Genomic DNA, 25,958 nt, shown 5'->3' with positions numbered 1-25,958 from the left:
TCCTGAAATTTTCAAAGTAGGTCTGATATTTGACGTAGTGAAATGATGATTATGTGCTGGATTTATTGTAATGTTCTTCATGGTAATATAAATAGTGCAAGCAGAGATAAAACTTTTTTTTTTTTTCTCCTCTAGTCTATATCTGCACAGGATGAAAACCTCTCAAAAACGATGTTTCTGCCCCTTGCTGAGAGAATGGTAGAAAAAATGGTGAAAGAGGACAAGATTGAAGCGGAGGCTGAAGTGAGTCATTTAAGCTCTACTTTAGTATTGCGTAATTTCCATATTGCTGCAATATTATGTTACAATATTATGACCTGTTGCTTAATTCCAGTCTGAGAGCTGGGTCCTCACTGTTGGCTTTTGTGTAGATGTAAAGCTTTAAAAGCCACCAGCTTAGGTGTAATGAACATGGAACTGTTAGCAGTACTCTAGTCTGAGTTGTATATAGGGAGAGGAGGTACTGTTGTCCGATTCTTACTGTTAATTTCATCTCATTTGAAGATAGTTTTCTATTTGATAACTTTCTGAAAACATGCAAATGACCATCTTTTTATTATTGAAACGTTTCAATGGTTGCACCTATTTTTCTGTAAGGTTGAACTTTATTATATGATCCTGGAACGTTTGGGAAAGTATCAGGAAGCCTTGGATGTCATCAGAGGAAAATTAGGAGGTAATTTTGAAGTTTTCTTAAAGTATTCTTTTTCCTTTTTAAACATGAAAAATGTTTGTTGTGGAAAGTTTCTTTCTCATAGAGAAACATGAAGATATAAAAAAATCACTTGTGACCATTTTATGTTCTTCCAGACTTTTCTGTTGTACATTTATTTTTTAAAAATATTTTTTAATTGAAAATAATTGATGGATTCATGAAGTTCAAGGAGTGTGATAGGTTTGACCCCAGATCTCCATTCTTTGCCCTGTAGATTCTTCTCCAGATGTATCTAAAGATGTATCTCTAATGATGTATCTCTCCCCAACCTCTATTTTTTAAACCACAAATGAGAACATACTGTACCTGACCCATAGAGGTACAGTCTTATTCAGTTAGCGTAATGTTTTTATTTAAAAAATTTTTTTTCTTTGAGGTTTTAAATTATTAATGTCTCTAGTTAGGATATGTGCTCTGATACATTCATTCGCTGTTTACCTGCCTGTTCTGTGAAGGCATTGGAGTTGGTGACCTTTGCTCCGTATACTCTTATATTAACTGAGCTGTGTGTCTTAGTGGTACACCTGATAGCTCACTCTTTAATGACTGCCCAGCATCCCATAGTTTAAATGTAGAGAATTTACCTAACCAAACCAGTCCTTGGGTATTTAGACTCTTTGTAAGGAGCATCTTTGCTGTAGACCAGATTACCCTCTAAGAAGCTACAGTTTGTGTTCCTTTCAGCTGTGTTTATCATCAGTATGGAAGAGGGCCTGTTTCTTTGCATACTTACCTGGCTGTATTATCAAACTGTTTATCAAATTTTTTAACTTTTCAATCTGATAGATAAAACATGTAATTTTTAATTATAAGGGAGGATTATTATTTTTTTTCATTTATTTAAAAGCCATTAATCTTTTCCTCTTCTCTGAGCTATTTTTCTTTATCCTTTTTCTAAAAATTTGATTACTCTTACTGGTTTGCAAGAGCACATTTTATGTTAAAGAAGTTAGTTCTTCATTGTTGTGAAAATACTTCTTCCCTTTTTGTTGGAACACTGATTTGTATAAATTTCATAGATCGATTTAACCATTCCCCTATTTTAGAAATTTATGATGAAGATTTTGGTTCCTAACGCTTTACATATATTTGATGATTTCCTCAGGAGAAATTCCTGGAAACGCAGTTATTGTTATGATAAATCTTTTTTTTTTTTTTTTAATTGTGTCTTTACAGTCATTAGATGAGTAGCCTCAGATCTCTCATTAGGTGTAGTTATTAAAAAAAAGGTTTCATTCAAGTATGTGCTATATATCCTTTACTAGACTGTGTGTAGTCTTAAAACTTACACTAACTGAGTTACCTACTTTAATTATGTAAAATAGGGGAGTTTTTTTTTTAACATATTCTCTAACTTTAGCCTCCTTGAAGATGGGTATAAATCAGCCTTTCTGTTTTTACTCATCTAGAATGTAGTTCCACATATAGTTAAAATTGAAATTCTCCATAGGAAATTCATAATGTCTGTATCCTTATTCTGCTAACCTGTTCTAAAAGGACGGGCCAGATTTAATTTGATCAGAAAAATAGTCCTGGTTTTTCTGTTCCCAACTGTTGAGAAAGAGTTTGATTCATCTATGTTCTTTTTTCTCTTCCTCCTGACATCTCACCTTGCTCATCCTATTCCAGTCCAAGCTTATTTGATATTCTAAAACTGTATGGATGAGAAGCCTGTCTGTGGACTAAATATACCAGTCTCTAGGTGCTGTTGAGGTATTGGAAGTATATCTCTCAACTCAGTACATTCTGAATCCTTGTGTTTTACAGAAAAAAAAAATTGTAAAAGTTTAGCATCAGAAATGTAGTTTTTTCTTTTCAGCAAAATAATCTTTAATAAGATAGTTTATATCTGTCAGCAGCCCCATTTTCTAAGATAGTGAATAAGAAAATGTGATATTTCCCTTGCGTTTGGACTTTATTTTGGTTTCTGAGAAGAAATGAAACCAGCTTACCAACTACTCTAATTTTTTAATTATAGAGAAGTTGACAAGTGAGATTCAGAGCCGGGAAAATAAGTGCATGGCAATGTACAAGAAGCTGAGCAAGTGGCCAGAGTGCAATGCTCTTTCCCGGCGCCTCTTACTGAAAAAGTGAGTAGATGCTTCTTTTTGACTATGAGACTAGAGTGGGGCTTTCAGGTGTCATTATTGACAATTTTTGTCTGTCTTCTGAGATTTCTGGGCATAAAGTGAACTTTCAGTAGCACGTCCTGGATATTTTTTAACGTTTTTGATGAACTTTTATCATTTGCTGAAGAGGTATTAGGTCTTTAGAATGAATGCTGAAAAGCATTAATTTGTCAAATTCAATATTCAATATTGGTCTAAAAGAGAGACCACCTTTCCCCATCCCCCTCATGTAGTAAGTGTTAATGTGGTGAGTTTTCTATTGAGAATATTAGTTTTCTAGACCTGGTCATTTTATTGAAGGAAAGAGTAGTCTGTCTCTCAAAAGTTTGTTTACTTTGAAAATGCCAGTGGAGTGTTTTCCTTGTAGGGCTATAGAGGAAACCCAGAGGGAGGGGGGTGCCTCCCCCATTAAAGACTAACATATAACTTAAAAATAAGTTTAATATCATGGTTCCTAAGGCAGATTTGTCACAACTTGGGTTTAATCCTGTGTACACCATTCAATCTGATTTTAGCTCAGATGACTGGCAGTTCTATCTGACTTATTTCGATTCTGTCTTTCGACTGATTGAAGAGGCCTGGACTCCTCCTGCTGAAGGTGAACAGTAAGTTGTCTTCTTTCCTGAATTACAATGGCACCTTTTACTATGTCGTAGCCAAAGAGTTTTATCGTAAGCCTAGTTAAATTCTCTTTTTCTGTCTCAATAATTTATCTCTTTCAAAGTAAGATTTTTTCCTATTTTATTTAAATCACCAATATACATGTTCATTGTAAAAATTACCCATTCATTTTTAAAGAAAGAGATAGAGGTGGTTAGTCACTCCATAATAATCAAATGCCAAAATCTGGAGTAATCATATGCCATGTTATCTGCTTAGAGCTCTCTTTTATTCTCATTTGTATTGTCATTTAATTATTGAAATTCTTTTTTTTGGTTTTTAATTTGTTTCTTGAAATGAATTGGGCTTGACTTTAAGTTTTGGGATAGACAATAGAAGCACAAAATACATTTTTCATTTGTTTATACCCAGCTCTTTAGAAGGAGAAGTACATTATTCTGCAGAAGAAGCTGTGAAGTTTATAGAAGATCGGATAACAGAAGAATCTAAAAGTTCTCGCCATCTTCGAGGACCACATCTAGCTAAACTGGAACTGATTAGACGTTTACGACGTCAAGGTTTTAATGATGAGTACAAACTGGGTAAGAAACTGTAATGATACCTGGGGAAGATACAGGAATGCCCTCGATACCCAAGTGCTGTATTCATTATCTCAGTCCTGTGACAGTCACATTTGAGAAGCAAACATCTTCATAACCTGAAAATATTTACTAATGAATAGATCACTTGTAAAATTAGTCCTCAGTCACATGTTCAACTTGACTTAACATTATCATCTCTCTATTCCGTTAGAGTCTTTGTTAGGCATTCTCTTGCTGACCCAACAATAATGTAAAATCAAATTTCAAAGCAAAAAGCCAGTTTTGCAAAAGTTTCAGAATTTCATGAAATAGATGAAAGGTTTCTTGAAAATCTGTTCTCAACACTCACACAACTGTTGATGAACATCTTGCTGAGTTAGAACCATTAATAGTCAAAGAGAAAATTTATAAAGATAATGACAGGTTTGGAGAAAAGAATGATTTGGAATAGTGAAGTAGTGAGAACCCTTCAGGAAATTTGATGAAGCCTTTAGATGCTTTTGTAAAATGGTCCTTATTGAGCTTACCGCACAGAAAGTGAAGGGTGTCATACTGTGTTACTTTACAATTTTGTTGGAAAATGACACCCCTTCCCCAAAAAGCAGTAATTCTTTGTTTATACTAAGAATTAGGTTTAGTAATTATACCCCAAATTTTGTTAAGTTTAAGATGATAAACTTTCTTAATTTTTTGATTTCATTTTTTAAGATAAATCTTCAAAGAAGCCTTTTTCCCCCATTCATCATTATAGAAATTTCGTTCTCATTAAAAGTTGATTAAGTGGTTCTTTTTTAGGGACCAGCTGTCCTGGGATGATGAACACTTCCGATACCTAAAACCTGTCCTAGAACATATCTGTACATTTTTATCATCTAATTGATGTTCTTTGTAATTTGTCCTAAAATTCACTGTGGACTTCACTCTAGATTTTTTACAACCAATTTTAAATTCCCTGTGAACTTCTTTCTTTGGGTCTACCTCAATAATCTGAAATTAAATATCTTAGTTCCAGATTGCAAATGAAAATTTTCATAGGACCTTCAGCAAAATATTGTTAAAATAGATTCCAAAGAATTACTTTCTTTCCAAAGCTGAATTTAAACGTTTTGGGATCTGCTTTGACACTTGCTATTTTCATCTTCTGCTTTTCATTTCCCTCTCACCAGCCTTCATCTTACGAATTTGTGAATTTGTCTAGTCACCACAAAATTTTTTTTACCAAGCCAGTGAGTGATTCTTAGTCTCTTTTGGATCAGAGTCCTGTGAAAATCTGATTGAAGCTATGGACCTCTGTTCTCAGAAATTTGTGAACAGGAACTGGGACCTAAAATCTTACAGAAACCCTGGGTCACAGATCACCATTTCTTAAATCTAGTTTAGTTCAAGAACATTTTATTTTTTGTTTTTAATTTGAGGAAAAGGAAAAGCCAATAGATTTCTGCATTTCCAGGTTTAAATTTTTCATGGTGCATGACCTTGGAGTTGTTGGCCTGTGGTTCCACCCATTTATTTTCTCTCTCCTGTTGGTGTGCCTGTTAATAGACATTATCTTTCATTTAGTTAACATTTACTTGATTCTTCTGAAGTAGTTCAGGAACTGTTGTGGAGAGAAGCATGTTTGATGTTTACATATAAATTTAAGTCTTTAAACTTTAATGAAAACTTTTAACCGTTTAAACTTTGAGTGAAAAGCTCACATTTCCTAAGTGTAGTAACAACTAAACTCAGTTGGTAAGATTCAGCTTCTTTTTAAAGTATTTGTTTAAACAGTCAAGTCATCTTTCAGCCTTTATCATCAATCTCATTCATTCTCATTCAAACATTCAAACAAAGTTTTAATTAAAATAAATGTTTTTCAAATCAGACTTAAATTAGAAATTGCTTCAGTCCATGAATAATGTAGTGATTTTTTTTTCTCTCTCTCTTAGGTGATCCAGAGGAATTAATGTTCCAGTATTTTAAAAAGTTTGGGGATAAACCTTGTTGTTTTACAGACCTCAAGGTGTTTGTTGATCTCTTGCCTGCTACACAGTGTACAAAAGTAAGTACAATTCAGAATTCTGTTGGGTGCCTGTATTTATTGTAAGTAGGTTAAGTGTGTGGATTTCCTTTCTAAAATATGTGAGAGTGGCAAACCTGAGATACTCCAGGGGCTATCAGGTTAAAGGTGTGATTTCTTGTTAAATAGCCACAATGAGAATAAGTAAGCCTCTGGTAGATAATTGGATTCTCCTTTCTTTGATGTTGTTTTTGAGATAATTGTAGATTTAGATGCAGTTGGAAGAGAAATAATACAGAGAGCTCTGTATACCCTTTACCCATTTTGTCCCAATGGTAACATATTACATAATTATAATATAATTAGGAAATTTACATTGATATAATCCACTGACCTTATTCATATTCACCAGTTTTATATGCATTCATTTGTGTGTGTGTGTGTGTATGTGTGTGTGTGTTTGCTTTAAACTATTTTGAAGTAGCAGGCTTCAAAGGCAAGTTCCTAATCTTTAAAATACAGCTATTTATGATGCACTTATGAGTAATCAACTTTCTCTGAAGCTTAACAATGCAACAGATGCAGTTTCCTAACCAATGGACTGTAGTCTCTGTTATACAGTATAGCACCTCGCATCTTTCAGCAAGAAAAAAGCCCAAAATCTGAGTAGTAAAGACAGCACCTAATGAATTAGGACAGTCTTCTTTAAATATTTTGTGGAGGAAGGGCCACCTACTCAATTAGAAGTCTTTTTTTATTACACCCGTCATGCCATGAATTCATGGGGAATGGGTTCCAGCAGCTCAGGCTCCTTTCCATTGGTTCTCACAAAGTGTGCTTCTCTGGGTGCAGCTTCAGTTGAACCCAGGTGTCTCTCTCTTTGGCTTCCCTCTTTTTTTGATTACTTTTCTTTATATGTTTCAGGAAGCTGTCTCAGCTCTTAGCTTAATATACTCAGTAGGTACACAAATTCTCTTGGCAAGAATCATGCCCTTAACTTGTTTATAACAATGCCAATGGCATGCTAGATAACATTGTAAACTCTTCCAGATTTGCCATGGTTACATTTGTGGAGTGTTTCTTTTTGAACAGTGCCCATTCCCTTGAAGTCTACCATATCACCTTTCTTATATGTTTGCGTGTATGTGGCCAGATAACTCCGTGTTTTCTAAAAGGCCTAGGGCAGGCGCCTCTGCTCTTCCCCTTTGTGTTGGTCATTTTGGTGAGTTACTGGAAGATGGTGGTTCTGGCCCACGTGGTGTGTTTTTAGTGTTTTTAGTGCAGTATGTAGTACACATGGACTATGTGGCCACCACCACAGTCAAGATACAGGACTGTTCACCACCAAGATCCCAGGTGCTGCTGTTTTTTACCCACAGCCAGCCACCTCCCTGCACCTTCCCTTTTCCCATTCCCTCTGGCAACTGCTCATGTGTTTGCTATTTCTATAATTTTGTCATTTTAAGAATGTTAAGTAATGGAATCATATTATGTGTAACCTTTGAGACTGGCCTTTTTCACTCAGCATAATTCCCTGGAGATTCATCCATGTCATTACATATATCAATTAGTTAATTCTCGTTTTATGGCAGAATAGTTTTCCATGGTATGGGTGTACCTCCATGAGCTCTTTAACCAGTTTCTAGTTTGGGGTTGTTGCATATAGAGTTGCTATGGACATTTGTGTGCAGGGTTTTTGTGTGAATGTAAGTGCTCATTTCTCTGAGAAAAATGTCCAGTACTATAATTGCTGGGTATCATGGTAGCTGCATGTTCAGTTTTCATAAATGGCCAAACTTTTCCATACTGGCTGTACCATTTAAAATTTGTTAGTAGTATTGAGTGATTCATTTTCTATCTGTCCCAATCAGCATGCAGTGTTGTCATTGTTTCTTTTAGACATTCTGATACATGTGTAGTAAGTAGTACTTCATTATGGTTTTCATGTGCATTTTCCTAATGGTTAGTGATATCGAATATCTTTTCATGTATTTATTTGCTGTCTTTATATTTTCTTCAGTGAATTGTCTGTATCTTTTGCTCATTTTCTAGTTTATTTTATTTATGTATTTATTTTTTACTATTGAATTTTGAGAGTTCTTTAGATACTCTAGATGCAAGTCCTTTGTCATGTATGTGGTTTCAAATATTTTTCTCCCAGTCTAGCTTGTCTTTCCATTCCCTTAACAGGATCCTTTGCAGAACAAAATTTTAAATTTTGATGAAGCCCATTGGCCTCCCCTTTTAATGTCTTGTCTCTGATTTGCTTAAAGCTGTAAGTTAATCACTAATTATTTCAAATCATGATTTATTTTTGCTGAAGCAGTCTGAAACTCGTAAGTCTTAGGGATCTTTAAAAAATAAACTTTATTTTGGAATAATTTGAGATTTACAGAAAAGTCACCAAGGTAGTACGTAAAGTTACACTACAGTCTTCACACAGCTTTCTCCAATGTTAAGATCTCGAATTACCATGGCACATTTGTGAAACTTAAGAAACTGACATTGGTATATTACTATTAACTAACCCCTGAACATTATTTAGATTTCTGCAGTTTTCCATTAATATCCTTCTTCTGTTCTGGTTTGTAATCCAGGATAGTACATTGTAATAAATTTTCCCAAGTCCCCCCTTATCAGCAGATGGTTTGTTCCAAGACCCCTTTGGATGCCTGAAACTGTGGATAGTACCAAACCCTATATATTCTATATTTTTTTTTCCCCTACAAATACATACCTTTTCACTTAAAGGTAGCACTTAACAACTTATTTTTGGCATATCGGAGTTGCTAGAATCGCCACTCTTGTGCTTTAAGACCATTATTAAGTAAAAAACAGGTGGCTTGAACACAAACATGATACCGGTACAGTTGAGGTGATAACTGAGTTGGCCACTAAGTGACTAACAGGCGGGGGGGGGGGCGGTGTATACAATGTGGAGATGCTGGACAGAGGGGTGATTCATATCTAGGGTGGGCCCCTAGTGATATGGCACAGGATTTCATCATGCCACTCAGAAATGGAATGCAATTTAATACTTATGATTATTTATTTCTGGAATTTTCCATTTAATATTTTTGGACCACAGTTGACTGTGGGTAACTGAAACCATGGAAAGTGAAACTGAGGATAAGGAGGGACTATTGTACTGAGAGCTTTTGATATGAATCAAGCAATGTAAATCAGTTAGATCTCGAAATGGAGAGCCTTATCTTTAGACTCCTCATCCACAGCAACACGTGTTGGGTTAGATTGCTCACCTATTGATGGGAACTTCATACCCTGTTCCACACTGAAGGGTTTTAGCATTTATCCCAGGATATCCTTGGTAATGGGCAGTTGGAGTATTCTGTGAGTTGGAAAAACAGTGTGCCAGAGGTATAGTAGAGCACCGTATAAATACTGGCATGTATCAAGAAAGTCTGTGACTTTGGTCAGCTTACTTATAAAAACCTCCGTAATTAGTGAAGGGTGGAAGTCTTCCTATCACAGGGCTGCACCATGTGTTGTGCTTTTTGTCTTTCCTGTGTGGGGTGAGTGAAGCGCATTGGGAGCACAGTGGAGATGACTCCAGAGTTTTTATTGGTGATCACATCAGTCCACCAGGGCTTGATAGTTTGCTAGTCTTGGGGTAACACCTCTAGGGCAGATGGAACAGTGTGTTCACAAACTGGTCAGTAGTCAGTGGTCTCTATTGGATTCTGAAATGACTGTCACCATTCACTTTTGTTCAGTAAAGCTATTCCTGGGATGCTGTGCTTACAAGGTTCAGGCCAAGCTTTAAAAGTTCTGGATAAATTGTAACATATCCAGGGTTTGGGTTGTAGGAGGACTTGAAAGCAGGCGAGAGAGAAACGGTTGAGTGGAAGAGAGAGGTTTGCTCTCGTGAGGACAGAGTACTTCCTTTCTCATATTTGAAAAGCTCTCATAGAAGAGGGATGAGAACCAGGAACAGCAAACAGTGTTTACAGGGATTTCAGAATTTGACCCAGAAGAAGATTTTTTTAGAAGCCAGAATTCTCTAAACGTACGGTGTTGTGAGTTTCATGTTACTGGAGAGATTTAAGTAGAATCTAGAACCATATGGAGAGATTCATTCAGTATTTGTTGCACATATTATGTTCTAAGGGCTAAGATAGGGAAAAGCTGATCGTACAATGCTCACTGTCTTATAAGCTTACGTGGCAAGTGATGGGGCTGCATTAGAGGAGCACTTACATTGCCTTCAGCTGAGGTTCATAAAGGTTTGTGAATACGAATCTACTACCAGCAGCTCTGCCTGGTATGTTTGAAAATCATGTGACCCCATCATGATAGTCTACTGAGGAACTCTCCAGAAATGTTGGAATACTAGCAGTGGTAAGGTAAGTCATTGTTCTATGAGACAAAAGATTTAAAGCCTCCTCAGTGAATTTTATAGTCCTGTGTAAATTTTTCACTGAGAGGGTAATTTTGCTGCCACAACCTTTTAACTGTGGAATGACTTCAGTAGCGAAGAATTCCCCCTGCTCAGCAGTATGTTTGTCAGAGATTTGCACTGTCCAAGAGAGGTTCCAGCAGAGAACTGTCTCCCAGTGAAATAGGAGCCAAATCCTTTTAAAATAGGACTGGCCCCCAAGCGTGGGCCATTGAGTCCTGTTCCCCTGAAGTGGCTCACCCAGGGTGATGTTTTTATCTTTTGTTTCCTTTGCCTTTTTAAACTAACAGTAGAAGATTCCAGTGTTCAAAGCAGCTTTTTGCATAGCAGTAAAACTGTACAGGGTAGAATAAAGAAATGAACCATTGTTTCATGACAAAACCTCTTTGGAAGATTGTCAGCATTCACTAAAAAAGACATGAATAATAAATGTGGCTAACATATAAAATGACTTACAAGAATGGAAGAGCTGGCAGTAGAACCTATATATGCATTTAATTAAAAACATGAAAACCAGGGCCCCAGTTTGTCACAGTGATTATTTGATCATAATAATTAAAATAAAAATTCATATACTTGTAGACAAATCGAAGCAAAATTTTTACAGATGTGAAACTGCCTGATTTAGTGGGACATTAGTTAAATTTTAATTTGTATCAAAAAATTACATGTATAACATTGAAAAAGTCAAATAGCACTGAAGGCTTCTATCGGAAAATAGTAGCAGCTCTTTGTCATCTCCACCGCTGATTCTGGGTCTACAGGCAAATCATTTTCACCTCTTAACTCTGTTTCTTCTGTTATTTACCTCTGTGTGTCCAGATTAAAGGCTGATCTAGCTATTTGTTTATTTTTACAGTTACAGTCTTCATCTGTTGGTGGTTTGCCTAACTGTGGAAGATGATCATTTCATTTATAATATTTCACTTCTCCCCTTACATACTTCCTCCAGTATAGTCTAGTCATTATTCCATATTTATATTTTTATGACTTTGAAATATTGACAGCTGAGCCACTTTGTATATCAAGATTACCTTTCTTGTATAATTTTTTTGTTGGAGTTAATTTTTTGTTGTTCAGTTCACCCCAATCAATCTGAAAGAACGATAAAAGCGTATAGCTCCTCTTAGTGTAGTCTAAAACATGAATGGATTTGTTCTATTCTCCCCCCAAACCTCTTCCCACTCCCTGCCCCTCACTTTAGAAATACTTTTCACAGAGCCTCTTTGCCACCATCGATCTCTGTTTGCAGGCTTAAACATTTGGCTGGTAGTGTTCTGGGATCTGGTTAGGAGTAGGGGGAGGGGGACTGGGGCCGTCATTGCCGAATAAGCAAAGCTTCGTTTCATCTGTCTAGCTATGCCTGCTGCCCCTGAGTGTACAGTGTCTCTGGGTCAGCTTCTGGCAGTAAAAGCCCAGGCATCTGCTGCATTTAGGAAGTCAGTCTGTGAGCTTGGGGAGGGGTCTGACTTCTTCACAGAATTAGCAGATTCTCCTAGTTCAGTCCCATCAGCATGTTAGCTTTCAGAGAGACACACAGTGCCTTTAATTTCTGCGCCTTCCAGGGTTCTGTGGCTGGACTAGCCTTGCTGCTAATTGGGATCCTTCCCATTGCATACTGTGCGCTCGTTATTACCACCTGCCCTTCTGCTTTTTATCTTTTGAAATCTTGTCAATGGTTTTTATTTGTTGTCATTCGTTCACAAGTTCTTGATCCTTCTGGATTGATTCTTGCTTGTTCTTTACTGCTGTCTTAATAGAATTTTGGAAGTGAGTGAAAATAACCCTGTGTTTAATAGATATATAACTGGAACTGGTGTTTTCTAAAAATGTTCTTGCCAAATTTAAAGAATTAAACACAATGCGCATTGTTACCATCGGGAGAAACTGCCTGTATATCTGCAATCATCTCAAAAACTTTAATTATAAAAGCAGTTTATAGCCACTGACATGACATAACTATGTCTTTCAATGTACGATGTTTCCTTTAAGAAATTATTTGTATATAAGTATAATTGTAGGTTTGTTTGGTGTTTGGTAATCTGCTCTTTTCTAGTCTTATAAAAGTTTTTCATCGCTGCATTATATATTCTGTTGATGTAATTTATGTAACATTTCACAATTCTTTTAATCTTTTAGTGCTTATAGTACATGGTATTGACAAATAACTTCTGGCCAGCAATGAATGAGTGTGCCAGAATCACCGGAGTGTTATCAGCATTGTGTGCTGTTAGAAATTTTTATGTTTTAGCAGTTTAGGTAGATAGAAAATGGTATGCTAAAGGAGTTTTAATTTGTATTTTTCCTTGATGTCTTTTTCTAGACCATTTCAGTATTTGTTGATCATGGCCTACTAAAGACTGGTTCTGTTTTGAGACCTGTCCCCTCTTTTTCACTCTGCAGTTTATTAATCAGTTACTTGGAGTTGTTCCTTTGTCGACACCAACAGAGGAGAGACTGGCACTGCCTGCTGACATCAGAGCGCTGCAGCAGCATTTGTGTGTGGTGCAGCTGACGCGGCTGCTGGGCTTGTACCATAGCATGGACAAAAATCAGCAGCTGAGTGTGGTCAGAGAATTGATGTTAAGATACCAGCATGGCCTGGAATTTGGTGAGCAGTCCTTCAGAATGTGCAGTTGTTCCCTGATCTGCTAAGACGTAGAAGTCAGGTTTTCTTTTATTTTTGTTTTTTAAATCACAGCACCCCATGAGGAGTATATTTTCTCATATGGGAGGACTAGTCAAGTAATAAAATGCTAAGTCTTTCTTAAGCTTGGAGTTTTATTATTACTATATTCTTCTACATTTAATTTTATTTTTTAATTTAAGTATAGTCGACATACAATATTAAGCTTGGAGTTTTAAAGATAGTTGGCTTCCAGTTGTATATGAATCGTAGAGTTTACGATAATTGTCACATTTTTTGCTTATAGGCCTTAATATTCATAATACAGACACTACGTAAGTTAACAAAAGGAATGTTGTAAATTGTGAGATAAATATTTAGAAGTAGACGATCTTTAGATTGCTAGATATATGATAAAATGTAAATTACCTGATTAGATATCAGTGTTTCTCTAACTGTGTTCTAAACAATTAGGTGAAGTAAAGAGCATAATATTACTGTAGTTATATACATCCCTTGGCTTCTGTTCTGTTCTGCACCTAAAATCTCCTTCCAAGTCCTGCTGATCTCCCTGTGGTACCATTTCAGAGGCCGCTTCTGTCTGGAATGCTTCTGCTCCAGCTGAGTCTGGTCTCACCTTATTTTGAATCTTTTGATTTGTGCCATTCACCCTATTCTTATTATTTTCTTTTCCTCTCTTTTCTCCCTCCTTTACTTTCCTACTTAAAAAATTTCTTTCGTGGGAGTCATTGTTAAACAAATGTTAATATGCAGATGTGACTTTTTTCTCCTGTAGGGAAATCCTGTTTGAAAACCGAATTGCAGTTTTCAGACTATTACTGTCTCCTTGCTGTCCATGTGCTTGTTGATATATGGAGAGAAACAGGTAAGGAGCAGTGATTTCAGCATAACTGTACTCGCTGTTTTTATTGGCTATAAATCCTTAGACTGATGATACAATCTAAGAAGTTGATTTATGCTTGTAGGTGACTCCAGTTCTCGTGCCCTTTTCTGGGTGCTTCTAGAAGAACCCAAGTCTCCCAAGCATCCCCCTCCCTATAATCAGGAAAATCTTAAATCAGTGGATATCTGTTCTGTTTTTAAATGTTTCTGAATAGAGAGTAATGACTGTAAACAAACTATTACAAAGTTGGAATAAAGTACAGAGATACTGATTTAGAGATAGTTGTATAGGCCCATGGAATGGAATGACCCTTGTATGCACTTAAAACATTTATATACAGGAAAATGTACTCTTTTTGGAATGCAGTTCTGATTAGCCCATTTAAGACAAAAACGTAAGACATGGTAAAGTAAGTATTATGAATCATTGAGCAAGAGAAAGATGATTCAGCAGATGGCATTGAAATTTCCGTCTCTAGGTCTCACTCCCTTACATTTTCTCTTATTAGCAGTTATTGTGAAAACATAACTTTAGTCACTATTGCATATCATTCACTAGAATAAACTATAGAAGAAACAAAGGGCTGGAGAGCGTGCAAGATAAACACAACCCCTGCCCTCATGGATCATGTCACGGAGCATTCAATTTTGATACTGTCATCCTCAGCTTAAAGTTCTGCAGAGGTACCCTATTTTCCTGAGGATAAAGGTCACCATTTTAAGGATAGTTTACAATATTCTTTATAATCTAGGTTCTACCTCCATCTCCAGATTCTTATGTACTTACAACCCTGAACCTCCTTTTTTTTTCTGCTGCTATTACTGAACATCACATTGCCTCCGTTTGAAATAACTTACTCATACAGTGCCTCTGACAAGCCTGTTTGATTTCACTCCCGCCCTCACTGCAGATTTTATGCCCCTTCTGAACTTCTGTAGGACATCATACGTACATACCTATATGATAGTTCTTGTTACACTGTATTGTATGGGGGGTGGAGGTGAAATCCTTTTTGTCAGAATATTTTGCTGTTTGAGCCCCAAATTCATGAGGTTGCATAGGGCTGTCACAGTCATCCTAATGTAAAAACCATTAATGAGCTGACTACTCAGCAGTTTGATCCTACTCAGGTATCCTCCCCAATTAGCCCTAATATCCATTCTCTCTCACAGTGACTATGGCTTTGTTAATTAATCTCTTGGGGTTTTTTTTGAGCAAGATATCTGACCATATAATAATTATAGCTGACATTTGTTGGTCATCAGGCACTTAAAAGTACTATACATGAATTAGCTAATTTAAACCTCACAACAATACAGTTAAGATTGTTACAGTTTTTTAGTTGAGGGAAATACAGGCAGAGAGAAAGAAGTTAGGCAAGTTGTCCATAATTTTACAGTACAAATACATGAGAAATTGCAGATATTATAAAAATGCAAGTTTTCTTAAAGTCAACGGCAGTGATGTTGAAGTGCTCCAGTCATAGGCATAGTCCTTGTTCAAGGTAGATCTGGCAAAAATTAGAAATCTATAGGATATTGTTGAGGATGTTGAAAGACACCGATTTGAATATGAAAGGATTAAGAAAAGTTCTTTAGGAAATTGGCGATCTCAGATATTTTTGCAAAAAGGCATTTTTTTATGGCTATGCTACAGAAGTAGAATGGAAAGTCAAGGATGTCATTTTTTTCCCCTCCAGTTTTATTGAGATATAATTGACATATTACACTGTGTTAGTTTAAGGTATACATCATAATGATTTGATATATGTATGTTTTGCAAAATGATTACAACAGTAAGTTTCATTGTTGCCACACATAGCTATGAAATTTTTTCCTTATAATAAGAACTATTAAGATCCATTCTCTTAGCAACTTTCAAATATACAATACAGTATTGTTAATGTTAACTGTAGTTGCCATGCCGTATATTATATCCCTAGAACGTATTTATCTGTGTCATTTTATTATATTACAAAATTTAGTTAGAAAAATTTTGTCCCCCAGAACCTCATCAACTTTTGATGCTCTTTTGGTTTGATGAAGAATTTGTATAGAGCTGTAGTTATAGCCTAAATTTTGCAAAATAAAATAAAATGATATATCTTCATAATATTTGGTTTAAGCGTATAAATTAAACCACTTTTTCGCTATTTGCTTCGAAATTTTATTTCCATTTTAAAGAGATCTGTAGAAAGGTTTTATTTTTTTCTGACACTGGTTATCCTTGAATAACTAGGATATCTTAAAATTATCTATTCTGTATATTGTTCAACTATCTCTTCATTTCTGAGCCTCTTGAAGCCAGGAACCACCTGTCTATCATCTCTCAGTTTTACATCTAGCATTGTACAAATTTAGGTCAGTGATTGTTAAGTAAAGTTATGATTGTAAAGACTGGGTAGCAACATGGGAAAATACTGAAAAGAGCGGAACACAAAATTGGATGTATGCTATGATTACTACTGAGTAAAAGTAATTATAGTTCAGAAACAATACATTAAAATCCTAAGGGTAGTTTAAACAGATTATAGGTAGTTTTCATAATTTCCATAGGATTATGGATGATATTTATCTAAAGCTCCAGTTTTTAGTTATCTCGTTTCTTTTCTCTTGGGGAAAAAAGGATATAATTTTAAAAGGTAAATAGATGGAGCTTTTAGTTGTTTTCTTTTTCTGACTGTAAAAGTAGCTTGTAAACATTTTGGAAAACAGTTTATTTTAATCTCACTTTTCCAGCTTCCACAAGGCATGCTAACATTTTTGCATATTTCCTTCTCTCTATCTTTGTGTGTATTTTATAGGCTTAAGATGAACTCTTCATACTAATATGAGTTGCATGTGTGTTTTACTGATTATTATTTTAAAAGTATTTTCTGTTACTAAGATCTCTTTTTTTATGTCAAATGACTGTATGATGTTTCCATGTATGGCTGTTACTGTATGATGTTTCCATGTGTGGGTGTTAATCATCCTCCCATGATTTGTACAGTGAATATTTTTGTATATATAAAGCTTTATCTGCATTTCATGTTATTTAGATAGGTTCATAGAAGAGAAGTTACTTAATCTTTAAGGCTGTTGATACATGTAACCTTTTGAGTTTTGGTAGGCCAAAAGAAGTATCTTTTTATTTTGATTAATAATGAGCAATTCTTTTCAAACATTATTTGACATCCTAGTAGTAGAGTTACATATGGAAGAAAAACGATGCCTAGAGAAAGTGTCTGTTATGGGGTCTGGTAGAGAAAATCCTGTACTCTAGGAAGTTTGGTGGACTCCAGTTCTCTTTCAAAGTGCATCTCTTGGAATATAGATTCTCTGAGCTTTCGTAACTTCCCTTTACAAGACCTAGCAGTTTAAAGTTTGCATCATTTTTGCAGATGCATGTTTTAGAATTGAGATAACTATTGAGGGATCGTTTATTCAGGGAAATTTCTTGTTTTACTTACAGGTGTGTATCTGAAATTTGTTCTTTGCCAGGTAAACTCATTCTTAGAATAGTTAGGGGAGATGATGGCAGTAAAATTTGTTTGTTTATTTGTTTGTTTGTTTTTGAGAAACCTCCATTTGCTCTCAAGATCTATGGATAATGCTATTCTATTTTGATTCTAGGTGATGAGACCGCTGTGTGGCAGGCCCTGGCTTTGCTGGAAGAGGGATTAACCCACAGCCCTTCCAATGCTCAATTCAAATTGCTGCTTGTTCGAATCTACTGTATGCTAGGGGCGTTTGAACCAGTGGTGGATCTTTATTCCAGCCTTGATGCTAAGCATATCCAGCATGATACCATTGGGTTGGTAGTATATACTCTGAATAATGAACAGCCAGCTATACCAGTGTGGGGCCCTTACGTGTGGAATTCTAACTTTTTGATTTTAGCAGTGAAGTTGTTCCTGGTATTAAGCTTTTTAGATGAAATAATCATGTATTATAACCCATTTGCAAAGCAAAAAAAGTTTTATATTTCCCAGTGTTTTGCAGTAATTTTAAAATTTGCTCAATTTAGAAATGGTAAAGTTTTTTGAGACAGCAAACAGCTATATACTTTGAACCCTTTTTCTTAGCCCACATGGTTTTGAAGTCTTTACTTTTGCCTTGAAGTTGAGGTTGACATGTGTCCTTTATTTTTTGACCACAGATCCTTTGAGTTTGTATTGTGACTATTCTTTGTGATGAATCAAGGGTATTTCCTCTATCCCATGTAGAGCTGATTTAGGAAGATAGCATTCTGTTGTCTTACAACTTGTGTCCCATTAATCATCTGAGTGTAAGAAAACGTAGCTTAGAACTTTAGGTCCCCTACAAAACTGAATTAACTTTGCTCTTTTTTTTTTTTTTTTTTGTAATTTGATTCTGTGAATTAGATCATTTCTGTGGCAGGATGTTTTAACTTTTCCATATGCCTAGTTATTTCTCTGCCATAGTAATTTGTGTAATTCGTGATACTAGAGATGGGTAAGTATAACATGTTTTTTTTTTTTCTTTCCTTCTGACCTAGTTATCTTTTGACTCGATACGCTGAATCCCTAGGTCAGTATGCTGCTGCATCCCAGTCGTGTAACTTCGCACTCAGGTTTTTCCACTCCAACCAGAAAGATGTAAGTGAAAAAAAATTTTTTAATACAGTCTTGCCTGCTGAATGTACGCGATTCAAAGAGCTTCTTCCCCCATGTTACAAGTGCACATGTTAAAGCGTGCCATGCGGTACTTGCAGGTGTCCTTTGGCCATAGCTTACTGGCCAAGGCTGTTAGGTAGAGGTGAAGAGTTATTTGTGGTTGTTAGAATAGGCATGTTTAATAGGATCCGTGCAAAGGTGAATTTAAAACTGGGTATTAACAGGATAGGAAGTGTTATGCCTCTTAGACTGGTCTTTTAATCTCTAAGAGACTTTTTTCAAGGGTATGAGAAATAGCCCTGAAGAATTTATAGCCCGCGTTGCTGTATAAGATTCTGTGATAACAGCTGTTACCTTGATTTATTTCTGAAGTTTATAACCAATGTGCTCTTTGCCAACAGTGAGTACACTTTTCTTAGAATTATAAAATTGACCAATTGAATGTTTCAGATAACTTTGGCCAGTAGTTTTTTTTTTTTTTTTTAAACTAGCAATAAATAAGATAGAGCTTCTATGTGCCATAATGAAAGGATGGGATTTGCACCATATTTTTCATTGCAATCAGGCCTGGTCTCCACTCATTAGTTAAGAAGTTTTTGTGGAAAAACCATCTATTTGGTCTCTACTCAGTCGACCAGCTATGCAGAACTACCCAGGAACATATGTAAAAGATAAGGCATGTGTTTAGGATGGTCACTGCCTTCTGGGTTCTCATGTGCTCCTCAGACTCATCGCCTGGAATTGGGCCATGCCAGGTGTCTGCCCAGAACTTTCCATTGTCATGGCCTAGCAGAAGCTAAGGAACTTAATGAGGAAGCTGGTTTCTGGGGTTCTTCTTGGTAAACACTCATGAGGATTACAAGCAAACCTTTTTGTAACTTTAGCTATAATAGTTAAATAGGCTAATCTATCTTCTCTCTAATTCTTTATGAAATGTTATTAAATAGAAGACAAGCAGGGCAGAAGCATTTCCAAACATAGAATATAGGTTTCTTGTTCTCAGCTTGCAATAATTATGTTCTGACAAGTTTCAAGGCATGGCCTAGAGGGCTGGTATAGTGAGAAATGGTGAGCTGTGCTTTATCAATTGGCTTTTAAGCCCTGTTCCCCTCCCCCATAGCTCCTCTTCCCCACAGTGATTGGTATCTGTTCAGACCTCATTTTGTGCCATAGCTCCTGATCAGGGAGAGAGGAAGTGGGCATCAGCATTTGTTCAAATTGCTCAGAAGGTGCTGGCCTAGCTTAGAGGTCAGAGGGCATCTCTAGGACCTTGGGTTTCTAAAATCTCTTAGCATGAGTGGGCAATTGAATCTTTTTCACTATGTGTTCAAGTATCTGTAATTGTCCTCTGTTTTTTGAAGAAGTTTCACTAACTTTAAAAAAATCAATAGAAAAGTATCCCTTAAATCTCGTTATTCTGGCTCTCTTTTCTGTATTTGTAAGGAAGAGGTTAAACACTTGATTTGTAGAATTCTTTTCAAAGTTTTGTTTCTTAAACAGCTTTGAGGTGAGAGTGGAAAGTAAGGGATTAGTCCAAGTCAGTTGGCTGGTTTCACTTGTTTCCAATCATCCAGCATTCTTTGAAAAACCATATTGTTCACAATTTGGCCAATGAAGGCACATTATTTTATTCTAATAAAATTAAGCTTTAATCGCCCCCCCCCCACGCACATGCAAATATTGTATTTAGAGAACTATTTCTTATAAAGCATACCCCACAAACACGCGTACACACATATACACACACAAACAACTGAAAGTATTGTAGTACGGAAAGGAGATCCCTAGGAGTCATTTGAGGGGGCGTGTTGTCCTTGGCGGCTTTTTGTATGTTTGATGTTTTGCTGATAGTCGTGTGTGGCAGGAGAGATAATTCACCTGAATGTTTGTGATGCTGAACCTGATAAAATTATAGTATTTTGTTAACGTGGGACTAGGACTGCTTGAAATTCATTTTTGTTACTATTAACTAGGAAGACAAAGCTTATTTAATCATTTAGTTAGGTAATCTTTGGGGGGGTTCTGGAGTTAAAAGCAAATCACGGTACAGTGAGGAAAACAAATCCGAAGCCACAGTGCCTAGCCCGAGTCCCACACAGGAAAATGGAGACTGTGGTGTGGAATGTTTCCTGTAGGATTTGAGGCTAAGAAAGATCGCAGTAGTACTGTCATGCTGTATGTGTTAAACTGTCTGATAGTGTTTGAAATATTTTTCTGGAATCTAAAACTCTATGCTCTCCATCTTTTATTGTACTTTTGGGGTTCTCCAAAACCACCCCAGGTGATTTTTCCTTGAGTGACTGATGCATTTTAATTCCCATCTAGCTCTTTGAAAGAACCCTTTTACTCCTAAGTGGAAAAGCCAGTGTTCTGTTTTGTAAGGCTTTGTGCTGTAGAATTGAAAGTTATATTTGGAAGGTCTACACAGGGATTTTCTTTCTGGAAAAGTCGTTGTCTGCTGTCATCATTACTTTAGAATAGATTTTTACAATACCAAAATTAGAACTAGATTTTTATGTCTCCGAAAGTTACTTATATGTTTCTACTTTTAAAAAATATTCCCTTTAATAGTTTCTATCTTAGGTATTCATGAAAGTCGTTATTCAGGGGTTTCATGTCTATGTATTTTGCTAATTTTTACAGTGACCAGGGTTCATTTCAGGAATCTGAATGGGATCTAAATAGCCTCATTGATTTATAAATGAGTAGAAATAGGTACGGACAACATTCTCTTACATTTAAAGACTTCAAAGTGCCGGTGGCTTCCAGTTTTGCCTGCAGTTCCAGTAGGGGGGTGTTTCTTTAAACCATAGTCCTTCCTCAGCCTTTATCCTAGGGTAGCTGTCCAGGCCCTTTCCTAGCTCTGCAGTGATAGCGCAGCATTAAAGGAGGACTATCTTAAAGAGAGCGCCCAGAGAGCTACAGTTGCCTTCTTAGTTTGTTAAAGGACTACGTTCCCTCTTTGTTGCCCCTGATTTTTCTTTTAAAAGCTCTTGCCTTTTTCCTGAAGTGGTAGTCTGTGGACCACTCAGAAACTAAAACTGCCTCTACACTCGGTAAGGCTGGGTTCTTTCCTTTAATCATAGCATATTTTGGAATGTAATTGATAAATTTGATTGGAATCACCAAAGGCATATTTTTATCCTGATTAATTGCTGGATCATATGTCCTTAACCAGCCAGTTCTTTCAAGCGATAGGTTCCCTACCTTTTGCAAGGACTGATGGTAAACCTTGCTGTATTTTCCAAGCCAAGAGGCCATCGGATAGGCATATGTGTTTAGAGTATCCTGGCTTCTTCTTGATGGGGCCTATCACTGTCCTTTAATCGGGCTAGAAGGTACACTTGAGCTTTTTCAGATAGTCCTTCTTTAAACCTGCAGGATCACAAGTAATCTTTTTAATTTTCTTGTGTCCGTCCGTCTTTAATTTCTCCAGATACTGCAGGCAAACAGCTCGCCGAGGTGTCCCATGGGGGTTTAAAAGCCGCATCGAATGCAGTTGAATTAGCGCCCGTGGCGCAATCCCGCGGCCTGAAATGAACCCTGCGAGGCTGTATATCAGAGGGTATGTTGTTAACTATTGGCCTATTTTCCTATTGGGCAAATATGCGGACGTTATGGAGATGGGGGCAGAGCTGACCGAAACGGTGCAAAGACTGGCTTTCCTAGACAGGATATTTGGGGCAGACATCAGCTTTGAGCTTAACACTTCCCTTGGCCCAAAAGGGTGCTGTCCTGACTTCTGATCCTGATGGCATAGGCCCTGCCATGAAATGCTCTTCCCTGAGATTTTTCTTCTGTTGTGCCAGAATTTTTGTTTAGAAATCTTTATCTTGCCTCTGTTCACAATGTTTCATCTGTATATATGTATTAATCTAAAATTCAAGCACATGTGGTGAGTGTGGCTTTCACTTACTTGTTTATGGACTTTTCCAGCAGAGGTCTTAATGTAGTTTGGATGGACAAGTAACCTGGTTCTTGAGGTCTTTCTGTCCTCAGAATGGATTATGACATGAATTTCTATAGGTCTTTTGTTTGGCGTCTGATTTCTATCCTGATGTAACGTACATATACCTATGTTTGTGATAGAGTATTCAGAAATAAATAAAACCAAGGAGCAGCGTTTTTTTCTGAAGAACAGTTGTCTTTATTTGGGGTGGCGGTAGGGTAGTTAGAGTAGTCTGGTGTTCTTGGAAACTTTTTTTTTTAGATGCAGAAAAACATGGAGTAGTATCCCTTCCACAATGGCACTAACCAAATTTTTGACTGATGTGGCATAACAAAACCCCCAGTCCTGTTGAATTGAAAATGTAACTGCTAAGAGAAAGTCTATGATGCCAGCAGTAGCTGGATATTTAGAACAACATTAGTAAATAAGACATTTGACTCGGATATAGGAAAGAAGAAAAATAACATTTTAAAAAGCTCATATTACTTGGTGACCAAGGCCTTTAAGGAGTAGATTCAATATCTCACTTAATTTTAGTTTGAATGTTTTATTTTTGCTTGCAAGGTGTGCCTTCATTGCCAGACCTGTGAAATATTTATACCAAGGTAATGTCTTTCCTTCCTAGACCTCAGAATATATTATTCAAGCTTACAAATATGGTGCATTTGAGAAGATCCCAGAGTTTATCGCTTTTAGGAACAGGCTGAATAATTCTCTTCATTTTGCACAAGTCCGTACTGAACGGATGTTGTTAGACCTTCTACTTGAAGCAAATATGTAAGTATTGCACAAGAACTAAAAAGGAGCTAAGGAATTAAGATCAGATGCTAAGAGCCTTTAATGGGTTCTTGGGTGACATTAGGCTTAAGCTAAGGAAAACTGGGAAAAAAGAGGAAGTGGAGAAGGGGTGTAGTGCAGGGAAGAAAGGAGAAAGAACATGGTGCATGTCATGGGGCATGAGAGTACTTCCAGCACCGACTCAGGTTGAATACAGAAGCCAGCTAGTGGTCAGCACCCTGGTCCATATTATGTTTACAAGGATCCCTGCAGACATAGGAGTTTAGGAATTAATGTTGGTCCGCTTTGTTTTGGTTGGGTCTCCAGAAATAGGCGAGCATGGTCTGTGCTTGGTTCTCTTTTACCTTATATGAGCCTTTACTTCTTAGTAATAGTTCTTTCTTCTTTTCTTCCTCTTTCCTTTTCTTTCTTTCTAGTAAAACAAAGTCTTAGCTAATATATTTTCATGGCGTTTTACTATTGAAATAATACATAAATAAACTTTCCTTATCACAGATCAGTCAGCTTAGCTGAAAGTATAAAGTCGATGAATCTTCGGCCAGAAGAAGATGACATTCCATGGGAAGCCTTGAGAGACAACAGAGACTTAAATGTTTTCTTTAGCTGGGATCCAAAAGACAGGTAACTAGAAATACCCCTGAGCAATTTATTTTTAAAGAAATAGGATGAAGTTAAGAGTTATTTTTTTTTTAAAAAAAGTAATATACATGTTTGTTATAAGGATCAGAAAACAGAGATAAGCCAAAGGAAGAAAATAAATCTCATCACTATGTTGGGATTACTAGCTAATCTAAATGTGAAATCCTCCTTCATAGCATATGTGAAAACAGATTCCAGATAGATTAAAGATTATGTATTAAAATTGCTTAGAAATTCTAGAAGAATTAAAATAAATTTTTAAAAATGGTTTGGGGAAAGACTTTCTTAGCGTCACAGGTTTCCAGTGCCTTCTCCCTCCTGTGAGGGGCCATACGCAGTGTGCTTTTTTCTTTAGCAGTGAAAAATGGAGTAACTTTTGTGCAATGTTTCTGCTTGGAGAAGCCCATTAGAGATTTGGTGCCCAGGGTTTTTATCAGCTAGTTACGTGAGTACATGGGCACCCTCTGTCTAGCATATACCAATATTCCAGACTCCCAGAAGGAAAGTTAAGTGTTCACCATAAACAGACAGTCTAGGCACAGTGAGCCACTCTTATTTTTTAGGGAACGGTTGGAGTGCCATGGGCCAACCTCACAAGCAGATTCTTTTAAAGATAATAGCCTCAGGCTTGCTATGTTAACTCTTCTGTATACACATATAAAAAGATGCAACTTAGAAAATAATGTAAATACTGTGAATCTATTTTGTTTAAAGTACATTAAGTTATATGAACATTTTAGGTGTATTTTTGTACATCTTTGTTGCAAAAATTTGAAAGAATCCATATAAGCTTATTAATATTGTGGGTCCTTGGTTATCAGGGCAGGTTTTCCTTCTAATTTTTTACTTTTGTGTTATTTAAATTTTTTATGTCATGTATTTTATCAGAAAAGTAAGTCTCAAGGGGAAAATAGTCTGCGAGATAGGTAATCATTCCTGTTTTATGGATACCAAAATGGGGAGATTTTGCTTTGTTTAAGATCATTCAGCTGGTAAATGAAAGTTGAGACCATTCAAGGCCTCTTGTCTGATGAAAGTGAACTTTGAAAGATTTAAAGGTACACATTGAGTAAAAAGGGTGTTTTGGGGCTTTTTTTTTAAAGGGACGTTTCTGAAGAACATAAAAAACTTTCATTGGAGGAGGAGACCATGTGGTTAAGAATCCGTTCCTTAACACTGAGGCTGATCAGTGGACTTCCAAATCTTAACCACTCTGTAGAACCAAAGAACTCAGAGAAGACCACTGAGAATGGTGTATCCTCCCGGATTGATATTCTTCGTTTGCTCCTCCAACAGCTGGAGGTGGCCCTGGAGACAGGAAAGCGATTTATTGAGAAGGAAATTCAGGTATCAGCATTATGTATTTAAAGCTGCAGTAATGTGTGAACGTCTTTTTAAAAATAGAAATTCGAGGTGGGTGAATAGTGAAGAACAGTAGTTTGTTCTAATTACAGCATCTATTAGAAAAAGGTGACTATTATAGACTCAGGGAATTGTAGAGGCTTTCTATATCCAAACTGGACAGTGAGGAAAAGCAAAATAGCTTTGTGATGGCGAATTTTTAATTGCTATCAACAAATTAATGGGGTGTTTCTATTTTTACCATAATGGTTTAGTTATCACAGTAGTCCCCTTTTATTTGCGGTTTCACTTTGCATGATTATGGCTATGCCGAAGTCAGCTGCAATCCAAAAGTGTTACATGGAAAAATTCCAGAAATAAACAATTCATGCATTTTAAATTGCTTGCCATTCTGAGTAGCATGACGAAATCTCGCACTGTCCTGATCCGTCCTGCCCTGTACGTGAATCATCCCTTTGTCCAGTGTTTCCATGCCCTTCAGTCGCTTAGTAGCCATCTTGGTTATCAGGGTATTGCAGTGCTTGCGTTCATATCACCCTTATTTTACTTAGTAATGTCCCCAAAGCACAAGAGTAATGATGCTGGTAATTCGGATATGCC

General features: G+C 36.5%; 1 protein-coding gene across 2 annotated transcripts in view; it reads left to right on the top strand.

Annotated features, from left to right (window-relative positions):
• NAA25 (N-alpha-acetyltransferase 25, NatB auxiliary subunit) overlaps nucleotides 1-25,958 on the top strand; it is a 57,094-nt gene that overhangs the window by 15,810 nt on the left and 15,326 nt on the right. For both annotated transcript variants that reach the window (XM_016149740.2, XM_016149741.2), the window contains exons 6-18: nucleotides 136-243; nucleotides 598-676; nucleotides 2,694-2,805; nucleotides 3,360-3,449; nucleotides 3,877-4,046; nucleotides 5,975-6,087; nucleotides 12,866-13,073; nucleotides 13,885-13,974; nucleotides 17,607-17,787; nucleotides 18,493-18,592; nucleotides 23,185-23,336; nucleotides 23,853-23,978; nucleotides 25,100-25,343. In XM_016149740.2, the coding sequence (XP_016005226.1) occupies nucleotides 136-243; nucleotides 598-676; nucleotides 2,694-2,805; nucleotides 3,360-3,449; nucleotides 3,877-4,046; nucleotides 5,975-6,087; nucleotides 12,866-13,073; nucleotides 13,885-13,974; nucleotides 17,607-17,787; nucleotides 18,493-18,592; nucleotides 23,185-23,336; nucleotides 23,853-23,978; nucleotides 25,100-25,343 (1,773 nt within the window). The remainder of the gene's footprint in view (nucleotides 1-135; nucleotides 244-597; nucleotides 677-2,693; nucleotides 2,806-3,359; nucleotides 3,450-3,876; nucleotides 4,047-5,974; nucleotides 6,088-12,865; nucleotides 13,074-13,884; nucleotides 13,975-17,606; nucleotides 17,788-18,492; nucleotides 18,593-23,184; nucleotides 23,337-23,852; nucleotides 23,979-25,099; nucleotides 25,344-25,958) is intronic.

The sequence above is a fragment of the Rousettus aegyptiacus genome, unplaced genomic scaffold, assembly GCF_014176215.1.
Source record: "Rousettus aegyptiacus isolate mRouAeg1 unplaced genomic scaffold, mRouAeg1.p scaffold_m13_p_5, whole genome shotgun sequence".
Taxonomy (NCBI): domain Eukaryota; kingdom Metazoa; phylum Chordata; class Mammalia; order Chiroptera; family Pteropodidae; genus Rousettus; species Rousettus aegyptiacus.
The sequence above is the reverse complement of the archived record's forward strand: the minus strand, read 5'-3'. Positions and strand labels throughout refer to the sequence as shown.